General features: G+C 39.9%; 4 protein-coding genes across 6 annotated transcripts; 3 read left to right on the top strand and 1 right to left on the bottom strand.

Moving 5' to 3' along the window:
* Positions 1–578: 578 nt before the first annotated feature.
* LOC135493718 (MIT domain-containing protein 1-like) lies at positions 579–3,536 on the top strand. Of its 2 annotated transcripts, none has more exons than XM_064781246.1 (7): positions 579–677; positions 1,138–1,302; positions 1,577–1,678; positions 1,937–2,073; positions 2,337–2,423; positions 2,538–2,647; positions 3,074–3,536. In XM_064781246.1, exons 2-7 carry the CDS (start codon positions 1,155–1,157, stop codon positions 3,243–3,245), a joined length of 756 nt encoding a protein of 251 aa, XP_064637316.1. In that variant the 5' UTR covers positions 579–677; positions 1,138–1,154; the 3' UTR covers positions 3,246–3,536. The 2 variants fall into 2 exon arrangements, with proteins under 2 accessions (XP_064637316.1, XP_064637317.1); XM_064781247.1 differs by having other exon boundaries at positions 639–669.
* A 735-nt stretch (positions 3,537–4,271) lies between these two features.
* On the bottom strand, positions 4,272–9,742 carry LOC135493454 (UDP-glucose 6-dehydrogenase-like). Of its 2 annotated transcripts, none has more exons than XM_064780808.1 (10): positions 9,620–9,742; positions 8,775–8,947; positions 8,121–8,258; positions 7,749–7,913; positions 7,100–7,445; positions 6,801–6,895; positions 6,321–6,547; positions 6,107–6,147; positions 5,691–5,782; positions 4,272–5,454 (listed from the first exon to the last, which is right to left on the bottom strand). In XM_064780808.1, exons 2-10 carry the CDS (start codon positions 8,931–8,933, stop codon positions 5,284–5,286), a joined length of 1,434 nt encoding a protein of 477 aa, XP_064636878.1. In that variant the 5' UTR covers positions 8,934–8,947; positions 9,620–9,742; the 3' UTR covers positions 4,272–5,283. The 2 variants fall into 2 exon arrangements, with proteins under 2 accessions (XP_064636878.1, XP_064636879.1); XM_064780809.1 differs by lacking the exon at positions 9,620–9,742 and adding an exon at positions 9,300–9,312.
* A 995-nt stretch (positions 9,743–10,737) lies between these two features.
* LOC135493387 (translation initiation factor eIF2B subunit epsilon-like) lies at positions 10,738–16,896 on the top strand. The gene is made up of 14 exons (XM_064780709.1): positions 10,738–10,863; positions 11,304–11,428; positions 11,641–11,826; positions 12,131–12,305; positions 12,464–12,619; positions 12,900–12,985; positions 13,174–13,400; positions 13,584–13,841; positions 14,199–14,438; positions 14,612–14,702; positions 14,822–14,942; positions 15,638–15,718; positions 16,000–16,161; positions 16,311–16,896. Exons 1-14 carry the CDS (start codon positions 10,738–10,740, stop codon positions 16,386–16,388), a joined length of 2,112 nt encoding a protein of 703 aa, XP_064636779.1. The 3' UTR covers positions 16,389–16,896.
* A 434-nt stretch (positions 16,897–17,330) lies between these two features.
* On the top strand, positions 17,331–21,357 carry LOC135493452 (transmembrane protein 184C-like). The gene is made up of 9 exons (XM_064780806.1): positions 17,331–17,681; positions 17,955–17,991; positions 18,253–18,458; positions 18,742–18,816; positions 18,999–19,092; positions 19,284–19,396; positions 19,670–19,769; positions 19,943–20,117; positions 20,443–21,357. Exons 1-9 carry the CDS (start codon positions 17,416–17,418, stop codon positions 21,000–21,002), a joined length of 1,626 nt encoding a protein of 541 aa, XP_064636876.1. The 5' UTR covers positions 17,331–17,415; the 3' UTR covers positions 21,003–21,357.
* Positions 21,358–22,816: the final 1,459 nt, after the last annotated feature.

Consider the following 22,816-nt stretch of genomic DNA (forward strand, 5'->3'; position numbering starts at 1 on the left):
GTAACTTCGGTAAACTTCGGGAATGTTGGAGGTGTCGGCATTTTCCGGAGATGGAACTTGTTGGGGTGTTTAGGCCATGGGAATGATTAATCCGGTTTACCGTCCACCTCCCGCATGGGTTCAGAGCGTACTTCAAATTTTTTAATTATTTTGAAAAAAGCTATTTATTTTATTGTTGCCATTATTTTTTTAATTGAAACAAACTTTCCAAGGGGCGGATCCAGGAGGGGGCGCGTTTTGAATGGGCGGGGAGGGGGTCTTACCGGGGGGGGGGGGGGGCCTCCCCCAGCAATTTTTTTTAGAGTTAAGTACCTTAGAAAAGGCGTTTTCCTCGTCTCTGACAACAACTTATGGGTTTCGTTTGCAAATGATTGTTTTCAAATACCTGTACGACCTTAGTAGTGCAAATTCTCTCGGCATTAATCTCATGGTGTTAACTCCATACGTTTCTGGTACGTTGCAGGTCAATTGTCTATGCTGCCACCTATTAGTGAAGATAATAACTAGTAGTCCCGGCCAATGTGGAAAATATTGACGCAGTTTACTTCTTCGTGCATTTTGTACACGTTGTAGTGAGTTTCATTCGATGCTAACACCACTGACAGCTTCGACAAGTTTTCAATGTTGATGTGGGGGTCCCAAGTTAGAACAGAAGAAGCTATAATCGATGTGATTATGTATGTTTTTTGGTCTGTTTCAGTACACTGAGTTAGGCAATTGTACTTGTAGAAATTTTGGTAAATAAGGTGCAGGCTAGATTTTTCAGTGTTAATTCCCTGAGCTTAGCCTTCAAGACAGTGCTGACATTAGACTAGTCCGACTTGAAGTCCTGTCCATGACCTAGCTTTAATTTGTACATGATGTATAAAAGGCCTCATTATATCATATACTGACTGTATAACATTGTAATAATGTGTTTTTTGCTGGTAAATAAAAGTTACATATTCAGTATTTTCCGCAGAATATGAGCATTTTTGTCTTTGTTTGCCATGGTTGTGCCTATGTCCTGATCTGTGATCATGTTTTCATGCCCATTGAGACTGCAAGTGCATGCTTTGTCAAGAAGACGGAGCATACCACGCCCATCGTCATCTCGCAAAGTTGTGCTCAAATTGTCTTTGTGTTTGTAAATTTCAGCCAATACTAACCGTAACATGGCCCGTAGTGGTTCCGTTTCTGGGGTGGAGTCCTCTGCTATTGGGCTCCTGTTGAGGGCAGTGGAAATGGATGGTGCGAAGAGATTCACAGAAGCCCTTGTCTGCTATCAGGAAGGACTCAATCTCTTACTGGAAGTTGTCAAAGGTGTGTAAGAGCACAGGTCCTTATTTCTGTTTCCTGCTTAGGTTAGATAGTTCTTTACCATAGCTGACATGTATCTGAGGTGCATTAGATACATTAGGTACAACATTGTCAAAGGGCTGAAAAGCTCTACTTTGTTTGGATGCAGTATTACTAAGACATTACCATTTAAAACTAGCTTTTTGATCACAACACAACTGTTAGATATATAGCAGTTTGGAATCTTCTAACCTAATTTGTACTTAGTATATTATTCAGAGTTTATTTTTGCTTACAGGAACAACAGAGGAGAGAAAGAAACAGCATTTGAGAACAAGAATGGTTGAATACATGGACAGAGCTGAAAAGCTTAAGTTATTTATAGAGAAGGAAAAAGAATGTATGAACGATTACATACTTATTAATTAACATTAATTAATTTCCAAGTATTGCTGGCTTAAAGTGGCCAAGTTATAGATACCTTGATAAAATCAGTTCAGAGCATGTAACAGGCACCTGTGATGACCTCTGCAAATGAGCGATATTTGTTGTATGTGATCATATTCGCAGAAATTCAAATTGCTCCTTTGCAGGGCACTTAAGTTATTTTGCATTGGCCTCATTGCAACCATTCTAACTGTTGTTCTCTATTTGACAGCTGGGAACTACCATGAACAACTCCGTATTGAAAATGACAGTGCAGGCAACAGCTTTGAGAAAGTCTTTGGCAGATTTGTTAATGAAGACTTGACCTATGTTGAGATAGAGGATCCATACGTGAGAAATGTTCATCAGGTAAAGTATTAATTTCATTGCCACATTGAAATTTGGTGAACTCTACAGGGAAATATGGATATTTGATAAAGATTACTGCTACACAGGCAAAATTCCCATCAAAGAGTCTATGACTGAGTTCCTGTCAAATTACTTTTGACAAAGAAAAAAAGAAAAGGAACATAAACCTTAACTTATCACCAGATATTTTGCATGGAAGGTTAGGAGAACTACACCTTTACTTGATGGACTTCTTTTGATAGATTCTACCCTGTATTTTCCAGATTCACAATTTCTTACGAGTTTGTGAGCTGCTCATCAAACTAAAAAGTAAAGTGAGGAAAATCAAGTTATTGACTGGGGAAGATGAGGTGAGAACAACATACCAATGATTCTTCTGATTTCCCAAATTATCTTTTAGAGATCTTCACAGTATCAAATCATCTGTTTTGATTCTGACTTGTTCTTTTCCTTATCATTTTTAGGGTGCTAAACAACAGAAGGACAGATTTGAAGAAATACGGAGGAGCCTGCACAAATACAATATCGAATTAGTTGTTTCTTACTCCTCAACGTTACATGATCGAGAAATAAGGTACATGTAATGTTACCTGAAGTTTTATTAAATTCTTTGATAAAGTTTAATCATGCTCACTGACATACAGACAAATTTGATTTGACCATCTTGATGTGAGAGCTTCCCAGCTACTTAAAGGTTGGCCATCAGCAGGAGCAAGGGGGCTAACTAGAGGGTCAATTTGATGGTCTTCGGGTGACTAATATTATGCAGAAACGCTGATTGGCAACGTTGTGTGACTCATCTTTGCCACTTGGTTCCTCCCTCTGAACATAGAAGGTGTGAAGAAATTGTCAGCCTACATCGTCCTTGGTTGATAGTCTTAAAAACTGCAATCGAAGTGTTCATGTGTTGTTAGATAGCACACTGTACTTTGAGTTTATACAGGCTATGGTATTTCTCATCCTGGTTTTAAGTTGTTGCTTCCTTCTGAATTATTTTCAGGTTCAACAATGGATGGATAATAAAGATTGGTCGTGGATTAGACTACTTCAAACTAGGGGATGGAAAGTTTGCAGTTGGATACCTAGATATGGACTTGAGGCCATGCCATGAAACAACAGTGGATATTTTTCATCAGAAAAATCTAAAACAATTAGGCGCTACAGGCACATGATGGAATTAGCTCAGACCTGAAATGAACTCAACTTATCATGTAACCAAAACAGGTGAAATTCACACACATTAGGCCTTAACTGCATCTAAAAGCAGGCAAGAGGACTAACTTATACATAATGGACTTCATATTTCCCAAAAATATCATGGTTTTCAGAAGTTAGCTTTGGTGTAAATATATTCTCATTATCAAAAAGCTTGTGTAAGCTGTGTCTTGATTGTCATGGTGCATGCATGGTCTTGAAATAAGCTTGTTAGGTTACAGCTGCCATTGTGTATAATTGCTTTTATTTGTAAGAATATGTATTTTATAAATAAAGATGAACATCATTGTTTCATAACATTATCATTGCAAATGTTCATTGCTAATGAGCTGATAGGCTGCGATACAGATCAACTCAATTGGATCTACATGTACTTATAACCGACCAATATAAACTCTGACCGACATCGTCAGAGTGCAGTGGTGATTGGAGACCAAATCATGACGATGCCCATCAGTGAAGAACATGTCCACAAAGGTTGCAAGTTATGCCATGTCCTACCTATGGACCCCGACTCACCAGCTCGGAGGGCACTAGATACTTATGGCTTGCAGGCCTGCTAAGCCTGACACTGCACCCCCTTCACAGAGGCTGCAAGACAAAATTGGTCGTACTTGGGACCCTCATACACATGCTCGGAGGGCACCAAGACAAGGCTACACTGACAGCACAGCCCAAACCTGCTAGGTACAATACATATTGTGCTCAAACAGGGTGGATTTGGACCCCTCCGAAGAGCGATACAGCAGCACCCATTGCCTGCAACATGGCGATTCATTGGCAGCAGAATCAATATGCTGTCTTGATCCTTTTCTACATGTTTGTGTTTCACAAAACCCGAAGTCATTGCCTTACTTGCTTACTAAGTCCCATATAACTCTTCCCTTGGTCGTTTTGATCATCAATGAAGACTGGGATTGACTCCAGTAATGTTGCTCATTCCCAATAAACCTTTGGATACTGACAGAAAACGAACCAAGAAATATACTTTAGAGAAAATACAAGCATGTGTTATTTTATTAACTCTACCACATAGTGTAATACTCAAAACCAGCTTAGTATTGATAAGATATTGAGAAAAGTTGTGTGATAGACTTTATGACTATATTTTCAGTGCGTTACATTCTAGGACATACAAAACAGACCCGTTTTATAAAACAAATGCACAATATTATCAAAATACACATTAACTGCATTGCTAAAGCTGGGGTCTTACTGGCTCAGACAGCATATACATGTATAATAAATACAATGTTAGATAGATTTTGACTTCCAAGAGATACATGTTTTGCCCTTTCTCTTTCCCCTCGACTCTCGTTCACCGCTTCCTGGATCCATCCCTATATATCAGTAAATACAATTCTTACTTGTCAACACACAATTATACATTATAGGCAGTTTCAGTCATCTTAACAGATCTTAAATTCAGCTGTATACATTACAAGCTGGCTAGATTTTGTACAGAAAGGCACTGATTTTACACTGATGAAGATTTTTTTATTAAGCCTAAAGGAGCAAACATAAGATTCAGTTGGTCTAGTTGTTTGGTGGAAATCATTCTGGTAAATAATTCTCAAGATTATGTAAAAGGGACTAGAAATACTTTTAGCAAAAATAAATCGCCTCATCTTCATATTATTAAACGAATACTCAATAATAACAATACATGATACCTCAAACTTGAAATAACTCATCATATTCAAGGAATCCATCCCATTGATAAAACATTCACATTCCTCTTGTTTTTGCAGTGCCAGTTTGCCTTTAAACTGGCACACATATATAATTGTTCCCATTATTTCATTATTTTGCAAATCTGTCTATAAGTTAGAATATTAGATCAGGAATATCTAGGAATATATTCACCACGAGGTTAAACCCAGTTCGTTAGATGTGCATATTAGTCACTTGAAGACAATCAACTGGACCCCCAGTACATGCCTATACTATAGTCCCCTTTTAAGTAGCAGTAACCTATCCTAGACTATCATTTAGTCAACCTTCAAAAGCAAATGTTCTAGTGATGGAGGGCCGAGTAAGTCGTTTGCCGATTGTCTCCACGTGAAATCCTAGCTCCATCAGAGACTCATGATTTAAAATCATCCGACCATCAAACAGAAAAGCTGGTTTCAACATATTGGAGTAGATGTTCGCGTAGTCCAGAGTCTGAAAGAGAAAAAATGCTTTTCAAAGTTACATATTAAGTTGTAAGATGGATATCAACCACCTAGAAGTATACTGTAAATCCATTAATATGTGCAGCCATTTTGTTTCGTGGTTCTGTACTGTACTGCACTTGGCCAGTTGAATACACCAAGTGGCATTGACTGAGCCTCCAACCGATGACTTCAAGATCAAGTCGGACACTCTTTCATTGTGTCACTGTACTTCTTTGTACATACCTTGAACTCGTCCCACTCAGTACATACAACTAGAGCATGTGCACCTCTAGCTGCTTCATATGGATCATCCACGATGGTGACGAGGTTTGACACTGAAAGATAAAGAGAAGTCAAAAATCAAGAACAACTTGGTGTCACCCACCCATTTTCTGTCTCAACTATTAAAACATACTGAATGGCTTCAAACAGACATTTGGACAATAACTAGTGGGTTTGGCTTGAATATTTGGAAAAAGTCTTAGATCGGCAAATTTAGAGTATGCGACTCTATTGTAAATGCCGCCCAGTATCGAAGTGTTTTTGGTGACCAAAAAATGAAAAAGTTTCCATAGGAGAACAGGTAGGTATGGTCTGTTGTTATTTTCTATCCTTTGCCTTCATTGTCCCTAAGTATTCAGTTCAATACATGTACATACCTTTATCAGGATCATCAGTTATTGCTGGGTGGGTAAGTTCACTGGAAAAAGAAAACAAAGACACAGATTTAGGTCAGATTGGACTAAATTTCATGGTTACATGTAAGTTTACAGAAATGACAACAGACCCTGCATCATGGTCTTTACTACAGTGGAGACATATGCTGAGAATATATTAATCGTCAATAGAATAGGAACCAGGGCACACACTCACCTCATAATTTGCACCTTTTCGACTTTTGGGTCATAAATCGTTATCCTGGCACCTTCATCGATGAGGTATTTACTGACATAGATACTGGCAGACTCCCGGGTGTCACCAGTATTCTTCTTGAATGCAAATCCGAGGATGGCTATCTTCTTGTTTGTGACAGTATTGAAGAGAGATTCGATGATGCGATAGGCAAATCTTCTTCGTTGGTACTCGTTCATGTCGATAACCTGGAAATGTTTACAAAATGGAGACAATAGGCAGGGTAGGTCAGGTTAAGTTAAACGAAGGGATCTCTTCTACCTCACAGTATACTGAAACTATCCACGCTTGCAAGAGGAATACATCATTGAATCAAACGTGACCCAGTCCCTCAACAGTGCATAGCGGTATTTGTCACCTTAGGACCACTAACTGACCCGTTACTTCTGCCTATAGGCTCCCTTTAAGAGTATCATTGAAGCCAGATTGATGGGCGCATACCTGTTGCCAATAAGCAGCCACCTCAGGCAGGTTAAGGCACTCGCATAGATAGACTAGATTGAGGACATCTTTCTGGAAACAGCTGCCACCAAAGCCTAAGAGGAAAGATAATAAAAATCTCAATCCAAAAATTGGTCCCAGGAGCGCCCAGGGAGCAACAGCTCGTAGAACAAGAGCGCTTAAAGAGAGAATGAAATAATGAAGATGAAATGACAGTTCAAATATTTTTTCTAAAAGATTCTTTTCACCAATATAAAATGTTGCATATAAAAAGAGGTGATAAGAACAACGAAACTCACCCACACTGGCTTGTAAAAACTTTGGTCCAATTCGACTATCGGTGCCAATCGCATGTGCAACCTCATTCACATCGGCACCAGTAGCCTCACAAATAGCAGACATAGAATTTATACTTGAAATCTTCTGGGCAAGAAAAGCGTTGGCTGCCAACTTTGATAGTTCTGAGGACCAAGTGTTCATGGTAATAATGTTCTCTTTTGGGACCCAATGTTCATAAATCCAGCTAAGTTGTTTTATTGCCTCTTGCCCTGCCTCGTTTTTCTCTCCGCCGATCAAGACCCGATCTGGATTCATTAGGTCACTGATAGCTGTTCCCTCGGCAAGGAATTCTGGGTTTGAAAGAACCTAAAAATATAGAAATTAACATAAAATAACCACTTGGGTCAAATTAAGTCTGAATAGTTCCATACCAAATACAGAGGTCAGGGCCTAGTAGTACTCTACATGTATCTCTGTCAATAGAATATGGCCGAGGAAAATAATCTCGAGTCCGAGATGCATAGCTCTGTGAATGAACTTGACTTTGTCATTAACAGGTTGTGGCTTTTTAAAATCCTGCCATCTGTTTCTTGAAATGTTGGAGAAGAGAGGGCTGAGAACTGAGGAATCTACAAGTTGTTAGATGGACCCAATGATTTTGATACATACTGTGTATCGGACACCTTGATTCTGATTGGCTTGAAGGATACGTGATATACTTTGAGCAGCCCTCACTGGCACTGTACTCTTCTCAACGACGATCTTCGAACATTTTGCCACATCAGCAATTCGTCTGGCTGCGGCTTCCACATATTTCAGATCTGCTGCTCGACCCTAACAAGACAAATGAAACATATAAAGCACTACTCTTTTTTTTAATGTGCAGATGTTGATATCTTGTCATGGTGGTGAAACTGATTTGGTTTCTGAAATTACTGCGACAGTCTTCTGGATAGGTTTTTCACATTGTCTCCTCCACTGGTTGTGACTATGTCTAAAAAACTATCACTTTCGCATCGCCTCATCTTTAAAAACCCCTACCTTTCCTAGTCCAAAGTTTTTAGTTGGTGTGTTGACAGAGATGAAGATCAGGTCAGAATCCAAGATAGCTTTGTCAATGTCAGTAGAGAAGAAGAGATTACGGCCACGACATTCCTTGACTACTTCGAACAGCCCAGGCTGAAAAATGGAGACATTCATTGGGAGAGATGAAACTTATACATTGATTTTCAAATCCTGGATCCACCCCTAGAGAGGTCTAGTCTACTCTTAAACATTGTTTCATATTATCTCAATCAGACAGGTTAGCTGAGTTTCACTTCACTGGTCTGGGTTTGTGACATTCATTGAATATTTAACCTGTAGTACTAGTAGTATTCATAAGGAGGGCTTGATAAGTGCCAAGTCAACAAAGTTCAACAACAAAGGTAAAAGCCATTGACCATGACAGAATTATTGAACTGAAGATTGCCCCAGACAAAAGCCACATATTATTAAAATTGTATATTTTTAAGTCAGGTCAGCGACAGCCAAAACTAGAGAATGATGTATAGCAAAGGCCACTATACTGATCCACAAAACAATGCCATGAGTGACACCAAAGAGATCATCTATATATAAGCTTTCCATAACCAAACTGATTATCTGAGTTCCATTGAGCCATTCTTTCCTGCCTGAAATCATATAATTTCTTACCTCAAAAATAGGTAGATCATCTGAGTTCCATTGAGCAATTCTTTCCTCACTGAGATCAGCTACTGTGACATTAATCTCAGGACATTTATGGGCTATCACACTACATGTTGGTCCGCCAACATAACCAGCACCAAGGCAACAGATCTTTTTTATAGGCATGATGTCAGAGTCGACTGAGAAGGAAAAAGAGAGACATCTAATGAAATAGAATACGATAACCAATTTTGATGTTCAGGGGCAAAAGAAGAGAACTTTCATTATAATTGACAACAAACTTCCCTACTTACCATTAAGTAGGCCTACTTCCCCGATTCAAATCTCAACAGAACATTTGATGAAATTCACCCTTGAGAAGATGTCCTAGTTAACACCCACCAACCACATGTACCATTCTCAAGGCCCATTCAGATAAAAAGCCAAGAATGCTCACGTATGTTAGATGTTTAAAAATGTTATCATTTGCAAACAAAAGGTTGGGGTTTATTGATAGCCACTGGCATCTGTTTATCACTAAATCACTCTCACTATTACTATAGATGCTGCGACGTTGCTCAGATTCAGAAAAGAATCCATAGTAGGCCTACTGTTGGAAAGCTTGGTGTTGTGGTCAGACTCACACTCTTAATGACAAATATAATCAGCATATTTGGCGTATGCCACTTATGTATTCGTGTCCACCACGTACATCATACACGCAACATGGTGTAGGCCTAGGCCCTATTCATAATTCAAGGCCAAGCTAAAAAAGGGACGTGTCAAAACCAAATCAACACACATTATATTATTTATTTTGTATTTTATGGAACAAAACCCACATCAAAGTTTGCAAAAGTTATTATACTTACACTTGGTAACTAAAGGCAAGATGCTAGCATAATAAGATTGAAATATGAAGTCAGAAAGAGAAGAAATCGAGAATAATGTGAGACTTCTAACTCAGATCCTGGAAAAGTTAAAGTTCCAATCTCGTTTCCAGTTTCCCGGAACAAGTTTTTCGTGGATTCGAGGATTAGGTCTCACTAGCCAGTGGTGACTAGTTCTTCAATCTCGAGTGATTACCGCGTACCACGGATACATGGGCCTACTCTATATCTCTATATCTCTATCGCTACTTGTTTAAATGTAAATGTCCGATGTTTTTTGTGAAGGGGTAGCTCTGACGATTATTTGAGGAAAATACCAGTTTCCTCTGTGTACTTAAGCGGTGAGCAGGCCCCGCATGCTATTTATAGCTCAAGAGTAGACGATGTTGACATCGACTGGTTCCTGTGAGATTGCACATTGTTCTCAAGGTAAAATTTTGAGGGCAAGAAACTCAAACAAAAGCCGCAACGACAGCCTATTTTTATATAAAAGTTTGAAATAGTCGTCAGTTGGCTTTCTCAAGGTGATGAAGTTATATCAGATTTCGACAAATACAATACATGACGTCAGACGTCTTAGAAACATTAGAGCAGTTGGTAGTATGAGCGCTCGTCAGAAATGGCAGAATACGATGTTCGATCCAAATGTCGCGTGTTCGAATCTGGTTGTGGACAATAGACAATGTGGTGCTTTCTTCAGATTTATCGGATTCTGATTGGCTGAGAACCTGTGTACAAATGTACACTGTACTGCCCGAAAGGTTCAGGGAAAAACATTTCGCGGCCTGGCCTCCGCACCGGCTAATGAGACCTCAATTGGGGAAGGTGTAAACTGCTGATGAAAATGCTGATTCGCCATCTTGGATCAACAAAATCCAACTATTTTGGCCTTAAAGAGGTCCAACTATTATTTTGGCCTAAAACTCAATCATTTTGTCATTGTCATTCAAATAAATGGTTATTTTGAGAAATAATGTGACTTTGACTTGTTAGAAATATAAAATTTGGAACAAATACGTTGATAATATGTGAGACTTTGTAGCATTATGATGATTATCTATTAATCAGCACTTTCATCAGCAGTTTACACCTTCCCAAGCATGGCGTCCAAAAGAAAAAGTTCGCAACGTCGGGATGTTCCTGAACAAGAAGTTGTCTTTCAAGCCGTTGTCATCGCTGATAGTTTTAATGTTCGATTTGCCCCAATAACAAAGAAGACACCCAGAGTATGCATGCCAAGTTTGATAAAGATCTGGTCACGGGTAGCTTCTGAAACCGAAGGCAGATGTTGCTTCAAAATCCCAAAATAAATCATGAAATAATGCAATCAGTAAATAACTAAATGCCATACAATTTGCACACATCATGTACATGCCATCAATCATGTCATGCATAATGCATGTGGACTACATCTTCATGCATGCATTCCGAGAGGGTGTGTATGGATAGTAGCTTGTTCCTACAGACAGATTCAACAGAGACAACCAGTGCCCAAATAGATCAAATAGTAGTATACACACGTACACGAAACTCAAACAGGACGAGAGAGGTACTGCACTCTTCTGATGTTCAGTGCACTCAAACCGTAAAAAGAAGAACAACTTCCCACACTGAACATATCAAATTGACATCTGGTGATGTACATGTATGCTCTTTTCTTTTTCAGACCCTCCTCCCTCTAGCAAACACTCCTCTTTTAGATTACACTCTACAGTTTCTGTGCGAGGCTGGAATTCAAAAAGTCTATGTCTACTGCTGTGCTCATGCTGAGCAAATAAAAGCCCATATAAGGTAAGACTGCAATATCAACAACAAGGAGCTGATCTGTCTGGTCATGACAGTAACAAACAAATGACAATATGTATATATTCAAGTTCAAAAATACATACTTCCAAACTATGAGTATTCCTGTTTGTTTCACCAATAAGAATCTTCACTGTAGTGTTCTTATATCCTATCACTAAATCCAGATTTCGTAGTGATCGATATTTCTACATCTCCAGGAACTCAAAATGGAGCAGCAAGACATCACCATGCTCCGTGCATACCATTGTCTCAGAAGATTGCATGTCTGTTGGAGATGCCCTGCGGGACATCGATTGCAAATCCCTCATACAGTCGGATTTCGTCCTGGTAAATGGCGACCTCATCTCAAATTTGAAACTCAAGGGCCTCATCGATAAACACAAGTAAGTCACTCCATGTTTCTAGAAAAAAAATATTCCAATAACAGTCCCTGTTATGTCTCACATAAGCATAGCTGCTCAGCAAAAACACAGATTTGTGATGTGAAATCTGCTACTTTTAGTAAAGTTTTGTTTAAGGTTTCATACATATGTATCCTGCGTGTTGCTTGCTCTCTCTGAGAAAAAAGGCCGATCAACTGTATCATGTATCAGGAACAGCAATTCTTTATAATTGTGATGCCATTTTGAAAATAAACCTTTTTCTGTGTCCAATTTCCTTTTAACTTGTATTCTTTTACATTTTAAGGGAGAGGAGAAAGGTGGACAAGTCTTCTGTCATGACCTTGGTATTTAAACAGGCACCTCCATGCTCCCAAACACGATGTCAGGAGGAAGAAGTGATATTAGCCATCAATACTGAGAATCAAAAACTACTCCATTATGAGAAAGTGGCAGATCAGAAGAAAATGAACTTTCCTCTTGTGAGTATGTCACATTCCCATCTAAAGTGCCAAAAACCTAAAGACCAAAGACTGAGAGAGCTGGCACAAAACTATTGCTCAGCAAGGACTGTTAACTAAGGATTTAAAATCGGTTGTAAAATTCTGTAGTAAAATAGTTCAATTAAACTTATTCATAGGAAATCTTCACTGAAAATGAAGGCCTCCAGCTGAGGTACGACCTCCTTGATTGCCAAATCAGTATCTGCTCACCAGATGTGCCTCCACTTTTCTCTGATAATTTTGATTATCAGACAAGAGATGACTTTGTGAAAGGGATACAGACAGATGAAGAGGTAAGAATATATCTCTGTTGCATCAAATGGAACTTTTATGAATTTGATAAATTGACTCAACCTTATCCTCAGTTGGACTTAAAAAGATTTTTTTTAAAGGATTCTTGGCTAAGGTTTGAATAACTGAGACATTATGAGTAAGTGTACATATATATGTACAAGTCAAGAAGAGAATAGTTGATTCATGAATGGACAAAACCCAGGGACCACCATATTGTATGCTTGGTATAAAGATTTCAGATAGCCTAAAGCTAATAGGTTTGTTGATTTTGTTTATCAGATTCATGGTAACACGATATACACTGAAGTGATTGAAGATGAATATGCTGCTCGAGTTTCGAACCTACAGATGTATGATGCTGTTAGGTATGTTCTAGACTCTTATGATGTGTGTTGTTCTTCATGTAAGGTATTGTTACCCTGAAGTGGACTTAAAATATCTGGCAAGAACTGCCTTTTGTGATATACTCCTATAGAACTGTTTTGTTAAGTAGTCACCACTGTTAGTTTGCCATCGGAGTCTTGATGCTCATTCCAAAGTATTTCTGTTTCAGTAAAGATGTCTTGACGCGATGGTCTTACCCTCTTGTGCCAGACAGTAACATCTCGTCAAACGTTGCTGACAGCTACTCATACGGACGCCACAATGTGTATCTAAGTAAAGATGTGACATTAGCCAGAGGATGTGTATTGAAGGAAGAAGTCATTATCGGGTCAGGAACATCAATTGGTGGAAATACTATCATTTCACATAGTGTTATAGGGAAAAATTGTGTCATAGGTGAGGTTTGCTGTCAGTCCATTAGTTTTGCGGGTATATTTTAGATTTATATTGAGAATCCACTCTTGATGAGTCTAGTGACACAAGACATTACAAAAAAAGTCAAACCACCATGCTTTGAAGTCCAATGACCCAATACAATCCAAAAAAGAATCAAACTAATCCTTTCCCCTTATCTTCCAGGTGAAAATGTGAAACTAAACAATGCTTACATCTGGGACAATGTGACGATATGTGACAACTGTGATATCAAACAGTCTATACTGTGTAATCGCGCAAAGGTGAAAGGTGGCGTGACGGTGGAAGCTAGGTGTATCCTATCGTATGACGTGACTGTCGGGCCAGACGTACGAATACCCTCGCATACGTTCCTGATGTCATCACCGCAAGAGGTGGTGAATGACTCGGATGATGAGGAAAAGATTCCTGAAGTTTCAAAAGGTTGGTTTCTAAGTCTGAATCATTCAATGACTGGGCCAGTTTACATGAAATTCGGAATCAGTCAAGACACAAGTGTTGTCATCAAAAATTTCTTTTCAACGAACTATCAAGATCGTAGGTTAGCTCATCCTTTAGCATGTGTCTTTATACAAGCTTTAAGGATCCTCGATTATTCATTTTACCTGGTGAAAATCCCATTTCTCCAGATATTCAGTGAAGAAGCTTTGCTGGATAAAACTATGACCCTTGAAATTTAGATAGAGAGCTAACAGTAGGAGATAGAAAGATCTGTTGTTCTTTTTCCCAGTTCAAGACAGAATCATACGATTGGAGCAACATTTGGTGTTTCTCTTGCAGTTCTTAATCCTGGTCTAGTCGGTGCTGAAGGTCGGGGATACGTATATACACCAATGGTAGATAGTGAGGACGAAGGAGAAGAGTTGGTTCAGGAGATGTGGGGTCTGACCATCCACTCTGATGACGATGAGGCGGAGAGTAGCGGCATGAGCGACACGGACAGTGAGGAGAGTGACATAGGTTCTGGTGATGAGGGAGTTGGTTCAATGAACAAGGGCGAAGAGGAAGATGACACACAAGGTACGAGTCTTTTGAAGATGCTTGTGCAAGAAGGTTCTCAAGTGCCATTTTTGTGAACCATATACTGTCTTCTGCCTCCCCTCGGTACTAATTTTTCAAATTCTCTGTTGATAGTTTCATCTGTATTGTTGGAAATTAGGCCATGCTACTGATTATTCCCGCTCTTGTTTCAGTATTCTATGAAGAGGTGTTAGACACCTTGCTCAGAGCCCAGGAGGAGAACTTAGATGCTTCAAATATCATCCTAGAAATCAATGCACTCAAGTATGTATATTTAGTATTTACACAAACTCTTTGATGTGGCATTCTTGAGGAAGGCATTATGAATATTTCAAACATATGACTGATCAGTGATTGCTAAAATGCTGATCTCTTTTTTTCAGGCATGCCTATAACATAACAATTAAAGAGGTGAATGAGTTTGTGATAAAAGCAATCATTGACTTCCCTCAGAGAGACACCAAAAATATGGAACCTGCCGCTCTATATGCTGCTTTAAAACCAGTGAGTTAAGTGTACTTTCACATTGTGCTTAACACCTTCAGCGCCGAACCATGTAGATCTGGGTGGCCCAAATCCCCCTCCCTTTGAGCTGGTTATCTGAGTCTCATGGACTTCATGAAAGAACTACGCCATCGCCATCTTCAGGGCAAGGTAGGAACTGAAAAGACAAGAAGCGGTCTTTCCAGTTCCTACCGTGCCCTGAAGATGGCGATGGCGTAGTTTCATAAAGTCATTTAACGTTCTGAACTACGCCATCGCCATCTTCAGGGCACGGTTGGAGCTGAAAGGGCCGTTTGGTCTTTTCAGTTGCTATCTTGCCCTGAAGATGGCGATGGCGTAGTTCTTCCATGAAGTCCATGAGACTCCGATAACCAGCTCAAAGAGGGGGATTTGGGCCACGTTGATCTACGTGGTTCAGCGCTGAAGGTGTTGAGTGTTGGGGGCCGGAATCATTGTTTATGACCTCTTGTTTACCATTGTCTACTTGTGCCGTTTGGCTGGTCTCTTCAGTTGCAAAAGGTAGTTGGGGAAATGTACATTTTACGAAACCTTGGTAGCAGTTCTCAGAAATTGTGTCAGCATTATGTATATAAAGGCACTTTTATCATGTATCATGCAGCCTTGAGGTTTGAGGCTGCGCAAGATCAATCACTGAGAATTTGTTGTGTACAAATGCCTGCTTTGTTCTATTTCAGGTCTTAAATCAATGGATGAACGTTCTTCAGAACTACATCAAAAGTAATGACTCTCAAATGGATTGTCTGCACAGTTTGGAGGTCAGTGAAATTCATGTCATTGCAGTTTTCTTGTCTTTGCATTTAACAACAACAGTCTCAAATTTCCAAATCAGAAGATGGTGAATTTGGGGTCAATGTCTGAGTCAAATCTACCGGTATGGTTGTGAGTTCAATTCTTGGTTACATGCTTCTGTATGGATTAAACTTCAGAGGGGAAGTTCACTTTGAAATTGGATGCATTCTCCAGATTATATTTTTTCCCTTCATTGTTAACAACTGCATCTTTTACTTGCAGTTAAGTATCATTTCTGTAATTGCAGGATTTGTCGCTCAAAAAACCGAATGTGAAGGCCATCCTGATGAAGCTGCTCCACTTCTTCTATGAGTCTGACATTCTCCCTGAAGAGGTGGTGCTTCAGTGGCACGCAAATATCCCAGCAAGTGCTGAAGACAAGGAGGGGAGGAAGGGTATCAGGACATCAGTAAGTAGTGATGAGAGAAGATACCTGTGAACACTGCTGGGGAATAGCAACTGCCAATCAATTACTGTACAATGCAAAGCATACACAAGTATTTCCCTCAGCCTTAAAACTGATCTTTCCTACATTTACTGATCTTTCCTGCATTACAGGTTGACCAATTTGTGAACTGGCTGAAGGAGGCAGAAGAGGAGGAGTCTGATGATGATGATGATGATGATGATGATTGACAGATGTCATGATCTATTAAGTTTGACAATTACCAGGGCATCGAGAATAATTTAGTTGTTTGTGAACTGACTGAAGGAAACTATGGATGAGTATATTAATTATTGTGGGTATGAACAGTTCATCCTTCCCAATAAGGGATATATGAGGGTCAGGTGCTGATTGATATAATTGATAGATGCCAATCAATCAGTTTAAAAAGACAGTTGTGAGAAACTACTCTCTGGGGTAGGGGAAACATAAAGTCCATTCTGCTTATTGAACCGGATATATTCTCTCTGTGGAATGTGGTGAACATCTATAATCATGACTCGAGGCTGCAGTTAAATGCTCTGTATTCCATCAATGCTCACCAGTTTCAAATGTAAAGAAGTTGAAAAGATCTATGGCTGCTTCTACTGTAATATGTAGTTTCTTTCTTGTGTATCATGAATATTCTATGAGCATGAAGCTGAGATCTGTGTTCATTTCTGTGACAAAAACAGACAAATATAATACATATTGAAATGATATTCTTGTTATAGCTTTTATTTTGATCTCGGCTTAGAGGCATCCTGTTCACGTGGCTGTGTGTCCCCCAAAAGAATATTGAAATATGGGATGTGTCCAAGGATGAAGTGGATGTCCTTATTCAGTTTAGAGTATGTCACTGAAATGAGGTAGCTATTCAGACTCTATAGCCAAGGATGTACAATCTTCGCATATCAAAGGCAACTGCATGCTCCTCCCCTCTCCCACATTACCCTCATAAGGGAGATATTGTTGACTACAAAAAGGCCCTGAAGCTTCAATGCATGTAAGAAACTGAGCAACTGTGCCCAAAAAATCCAGAAGTCTATGGTCATTTATGGTGATTGCGCTGATAACATGTGATTTCCAAGGTACACTTTTTGATACAACCTGTAGCTTAGTTGACCCACTACGCATGCGCAGCCAATGCGGAAGTAAACAATCACACATTGAATCTTGTTCATTCGATTTTTCTGTGAAATTAGGCCTCACCAGGTCATCAGTAACTTTATGCAATGAATGAACATTAAGATGGCGTGTCCAGGGTGCATAGGAAGTTGGAAAGCATGGCTCAGGCCGTGCGTGATCGTGTTTTATATGGTTCTACTTCTGATAGCTTTGCCACTGTGTGTTGTGGAACTGGACAGCAAGGATGCACCAGCTGATGTTGAGGCTTGGTTTGTTGGGGGCATATTTGTGTTGGCCAGCCTCCCCATATCACTGTGGGGGATTATGCAACATCTGGTGAACTACACAAGACCATCACTGCAGCTGCCAATCATCAGGCAAGTACGAGATCAAAGACTGAGGGGGTGACGTGGTCACCATGTATGTATCACCTTTTGCCACATGATGATTGACATGTTATTATTTACAATGAAAATATAGTGATAATGGGCCATGACGTCCATTCCAAATCTATCGACTGCATTTGGACATGGCTTGACTAAGCGCACCCAAGGCAATTGTAATTTCCTTACCTCCTGGTGAAGAACTGAACAAAAATACCCAGTTAAAATTCTGCAGTAATTATTTACAGAAGTTATGTACAATTTCAGGATCCTGTGGATGGTTCCTATCTATGGATTAAATTCAGTGAGTACTAAATTCCATGAAATTATAAGATATTAGAAAGCATTTGCTGGGAATCCCATAGTCAAGCTTAAGCTCTGAATTACTTGACCTCGGTTGTTCCATGAAATAATCATTAAAATGAGAAGCCAAGGACAGGCTTCCAGTTATAATGTGATCCTTGTTTGGTTTTCTCCTACTAATGCCTCCAGTCCAGTATATGAACCATCATCATGAGTGCTTCTAAATCCAGTACATCATGCCATTTTATTCTCCATCTTCCAGTGGTTCGCATTGATGTTTGAATCTTTTGCCATCTACCTGGACACCTTGCGTGAGTGCTACGAGGCCTATGTTGTCTACAGCTTCATGACATACCTTCTCAACTTCCTGCACAGTGAGCATACAGACTTTGAGGGTCACATGGCAGAGAAACCTGAGAAGAGGCTACTTTGTCCGTGTTGCTGTTGCCCACCTTGGAAACCGGGGAAGTGAGTGACTACAGTAAAACCTTTCTTTTTAAGGACATCCTTCAGACTGAAAAAAGTGTTCTCCTAAGACCTTAAAGGCCTACACAGTTCATGTACAGTGTTTTCCTCTGTGCCACAAGTAGATAGAAAAAGATATTCACACAGTACAGTATAAACCAGACATGTCAATGTGATGAAAATTACCATATCAAGTACCAGTATATCAGTTTTGGTGTACACATTACAAATTGAAAATATGTGTTCAGGCTTGAATGTCATGTCTTCTGCGTTTTGTATCTTTCAGACAGTTTATCAACCGATGCAAACACGGTGTGTTACAGTACACAGTGCTCAGACCAGTGACTACTGTGATAGCTTTGTAAGTAAGGTTACATTTCCATTTTCTGGCGTTCTTGAAAAACCACAGAAATTCAATCCGCAGGAACTTGAATTTGAAGATATCAATGGAGTTACTACTTAACAGCAGTAAAATGTTGAAAGTTTCATAGATTTGAAAAAAGACGGAAGTCACAATGACGCTCATTCCTTATTGTCTTTCAGATGTTGTGAGCTTGGTGGTGTGTATAAATTTGGAGAGTTCAATTTCAAGACAGCATACACATATCTAGTAATAGTAGACAATATATCGCAAGGTGTAAGTATAAAAGAAAAATACAAAGAAATCATTAAGATTGCCCCGAATCTTATGTTTTGCCCACCTCACCTGGTTGTCCTTAAAGAACATATTGCACTTACAGTAACCTGGTGTGAGTACCACCATTACTAAGTTGATTTGGTTGCGCTTTTTGCCTGTGTTAAAACAAAAATTCTCTTCTGTGATTTCAGTGGGCCATGTACTGCCTGATTCTCTTCTACACCGTCACAAGACAAGAGCTCAATCCAATCAAACCAGTCTCAAAGTTTCTCTGCATCAAAGCTGTGGTCTTCTTTACATTCTGGTGGGTATCTCTCCTTCTTCATCCTGTGTTCTATTCTTCTTAATGAGTTTTCAGTTAGGTCTTGAACCCTGCTGTGATCACGTTCACCCAGTTGTTAGATTACATGCTAGTTGGTAAAAACAGCACTGACCTTCACTGGTCTTCAGTTCAATTTAGTGAAAACAGGTAGATTGGCAGAAATTTCCCTAGCAGAACTTAATGACTTTGAAGACACAATTTCAATATGAAATGCTGGTTGACCAATAGATTATTTTCTTTGCTCTTTCATTCCAGGCAAAACTTCATCATAGCCATTCTAGTAAATGCAGGAGTGATTCAAAAAATAGAGCACTGGAAGTACTATGATCCAAAAGAAATAACCATGGGACTCCAGGTAAGGTCACTATACATATATAAGTGCATACCCCATGTGCATGTCGGCCAGAAAATAGGCTCCCTTTTGCAAGTGGCATTATTGACTTGAGTAAATCCAGACCCTCTGTGACCCTCTGTGCCTCCTAGCGGATTCAATTTGCCACTACACCATTATTTCTCTATTATTTTCAGAATTTCCTGATTTGTGTTGAGATGTTCATTGCTGCGATAGCGCATTATTTCTCCTTCTCGCACAAGCCGTACATTGATGCAGACGTTGAGCAGCAGACGTGTTGTGAGTCGTTTATGTCCATGTGGGATGTGTCAGATGTCAGGGATGATGTGGTAGAACATGTCAGGGTTGTAGGTGAGTGAATTACTTCAGAACTCTGTGTCCTTGGGCAAGACCCTGAACTAGGTTCACTTCAGGGTTGTGTGTCCTTGAGCAAGAGCCTGAACTAGGTTCTACTCTTTGCCCTCTGGTATGATTATATAGTGTGGGGATTGGAGTAACATAGGCAGCAGTTATACCTGCAGTATTCCAGCATCACAGCTAGAGTGTTTGTGTTAACATTGCTCACTGATGACCACATTACATGTACATGAACATCTAAACTATCATAGTGTGAGAACCAAATGAGATGAATGTATACCAGATTTTGAAGTCTATTGAAGTTTTTTACTTTTTGCAGGTTCAAATATCAGGAAAAGAGTCCCAGGAAAGGCTTGGAGGCAGCAGAAACAAGCAGAGCCAGTCAACTCGGAGCATACACCTCTACTTAGTGGATCAGATTCACGCAGTTCTCTTCATGAACCGGATAATGTCAGGGTCATAACTGATGCTGAGGTTCATCCAGAAGCACTGCAAGCTGCAAGCAAAGGATCAGCTAGTGCAGCTACATTATTAGTTTCGAGTACTGAGAGCGACCCCTATAGTGGAACTTTAAGACCAACTGATTCGGACAGTATGACTAATCTGGCCAGATTTGGTTCAAGTATTGATTCCCGGCTCTCTCATATCTCGACACATTCAAAGGACAGTGGCCAAGGACATGTTCGACCTGATGTAGTTCCTGTGAGTCCTACAAAGGGGCGCTCTTCCTCGAGGGAGAATCCATTCAATGATGTCATAGAAACAGAGGAGCCTCCGTTGATAAACTTTGGAGAATGCAGTATAAGCACTGGTAGTCAAGGTGGCGAGAGCACAAGTAGTCAAGGCGATGACTCAAGTCAAAACTCACAAGCTGGATAATTGAGACTAAATAAGATGTTCAATCCAGGGTTGTTTTTTTATAATTTGGACTCTAAGCGTCATCCAGGGATTTTGTATTGGCAATTAGGCCAATTAGTTTTGTATTGTTATATTCCTTTGATAATCTGAGCTATAAGTTCTAATAATTAACTCTCCTGTACAAAATAAGGGCACTCTACTTCGAGATAGAATCCATTCAATGATGTGATATTGATTTTTGAGGTTAGGGCCTCGTCATGAATATACTCATTTGTTGTCCTGCTGTTCTCATCACTCGACCTAAAGCAGACTGAAGAAACAAACATGATGATGGTATCAATATAATACGTGATGTGCACATTAATGTTTGCTATTAAATTTTTCTAGTAAAATATTGTCTTCTCTTTTTATCCAACTTCCCAAATCCTGGTCTCCCTACTTCAATCAAAAGATTGAGATTGCGATTGGCACTTTGTCCTTGGCATGGCTCAACTGTTTCAGTCCATTGCAATTCTCAGCAACATTTGCTTGTCACAAAGCTATGATGTGGCCTTCTGAAGACACCTACAGACCATCATGAAAAATACTGCCTTCTCCATATTAATTTAGATTACCAAGCTATACAGTCACATGGGGTTACTTGGAACAATAGGCTAACTTTAAAGACCCTCTAAAAGAAAAAAATGATCTAGCAAACGTTTGAAGGACGATGTTCAAAGACACAACATGTTACAGATTGTAGAAGACAAGGGACAATTTCTCCTGCTACACCAGCCACCAGTTATGAACATCGGCGGACTACACACCGCTTGTGAAAGACAGTGATTTATGCCTCCTGCTACACCAGCTGCAAGTAGTAAAAGACCAGAGGACTACTATACCCTTCTTCCTGCCACATAAGCCACAAGTTGTGAGAGACGGGGCACTAGAGTTTGGGGGCCAAGATGTGAAAGACAAGGACTATTATTCCTGCAACGCCAGCCCCAAACAGATTGTGAAAGACCGTTGGGCTATCCTCCTTCTACACCAGTAGCTGGATTTGAAAGACCAGGCACAATACTCCTAACTACACTAGACACAGGTTGTGAAACACAAGGACAATTATCCTTCCTGTTACATCAGCACGAGTTGTGAAGACAGGGGGGCTTGTCCTTCTCCTTCGCAAGACACATATTGGGAAATACAGTGGGGACTATTCCTCCTATTACACCCAGCCGCCACTCTTACTGCACCAGCCGCAGGTTGTTAAAGATAGGGGACTATTCCTTCTACCATGAATATAACAACATTTTATACTTCACAAGCCACATGTTGTGAAATACAGGCCTATTCACCTATTCTTCCAATACATGACTATTCCTGGCCTCCTGCTTCTCCCAGTCGCAAAGCTGTAACGACGGGACTATTCCTCTTGCTACACCAACACACCTACTGGTTGTGAAAGACAAGGGGCTATTAAACCACCTGTAGGTTGTGAGACACCAGAGACCAAGTTGTAAAAGCGAGAGGACCGAGTTGTGAACGACAAAGGACTGTTCCTCCTGTTACTCCAGCCGCAGATTGTGAAAGACAGAGGACTCTTATATCTCATGCCTCAGTAGCCACATGTTGTAAAAAGACAGGAGACCATTCGTTCTACACCATCAACAAGTTATGAAAGACAGGGGACTTTCCTACTGCTACACCATCCATATGTTGTGAAAGACAGGGGACTATTCCTCCTACTTCACTAGCCAGAGGTTGTGAAAGACAACATAACTTGTTGATGGTGTAGAACGAATAGTCTCCTGTCTTTTTACAACATGTGGCTACTGAGGCATGAGATATAAGAGTCC

The sequence above is a fragment of the Lineus longissimus genome, chromosome 9, assembly GCF_910592395.1.
Source record: "Lineus longissimus chromosome 9, tnLinLong1.2, whole genome shotgun sequence".
Taxonomy (NCBI): Eukaryota; Metazoa; Nemertea; class Pilidiophora; order Heteronemertea; family Lineidae; genus Lineus; species Lineus longissimus.

Coding starts and splice junctions, on each gene's coding strand:
- LOC135493387 (XM_064780709.1), top strand. CDS start 10,738: ATGGCGTCCAAAAGAAAAAGTTCGCAACGTCGGGATGTTCCTGAACAA. Junction 10,864..11,303: donor TAACAAAGAAGACACCCAGA/GTATGCATGCCA, acceptor TTTCTTTTTCAG/ACCCTCCTCCCTCTAGCAAA. Junction 11,827..12,130: donor GGCCTCATCGATAAACACAA/GTAAGTCACTCC, acceptor TTACATTTTAAG/GGAGAGGAGAAAGGTGGACA.
- LOC135493452 (XM_064780806.1), top strand. CDS start 17,416: ATGAACATTAAGATGGCGTGTCCAGGGTGCATAGGAAGTTGGAAAGCA. Junction 18,459..18,741: donor CCACCTTGGAAACCGGGGAA/GTGAGTGACTAC, acceptor TGTATCTTTCAG/ACAGTTTATCAACCGATGCA. Junction 19,770..19,942: donor AAATAACCATGGGACTCCAG/GTAAGGTCACTA, acceptor TATTATTTTCAG/AATTTCCTGATTTGTGTTGA.
- LOC135493454 (XM_064780808.1), bottom strand. CDS start 8,933: ATGCCTATAAAAAAGATCTGTTGCCTTGGTGCTGGTTATGTTGGCGGA. Junction 6,148..6,320: donor GAAAAGGTGCAAATTATGAG/GTGAGTGTGTGC, acceptor TTCTTTTTCCAG/TGAACTTACCCACCCAGCAA. Junction 5,455..5,690: donor CTGAGTGGGACGAGTTCAAG/GTATGTACAAAG, acceptor TTTCTCTTTCAG/ACTCTGGACTACGCGAACAT.
- LOC135493718 (XM_064781246.1), top strand. CDS start 1,155: ATGGCCCGTAGTGGTTCCGTTTCTGGGGTGGAGTCCTCTGCTATTGGG. Junction 1,679..1,936: donor TATAGAGAAGGAAAAAGAAT/GTATGAACGATT, acceptor TCTATTTGACAG/CTGGGAACTACCATGAACAA. Junction 2,074..2,336: donor ACGTGAGAAATGTTCATCAG/GTAAAGTATTAA, acceptor TGTATTTTCCAG/ATTCACAATTTCTTACGAGT.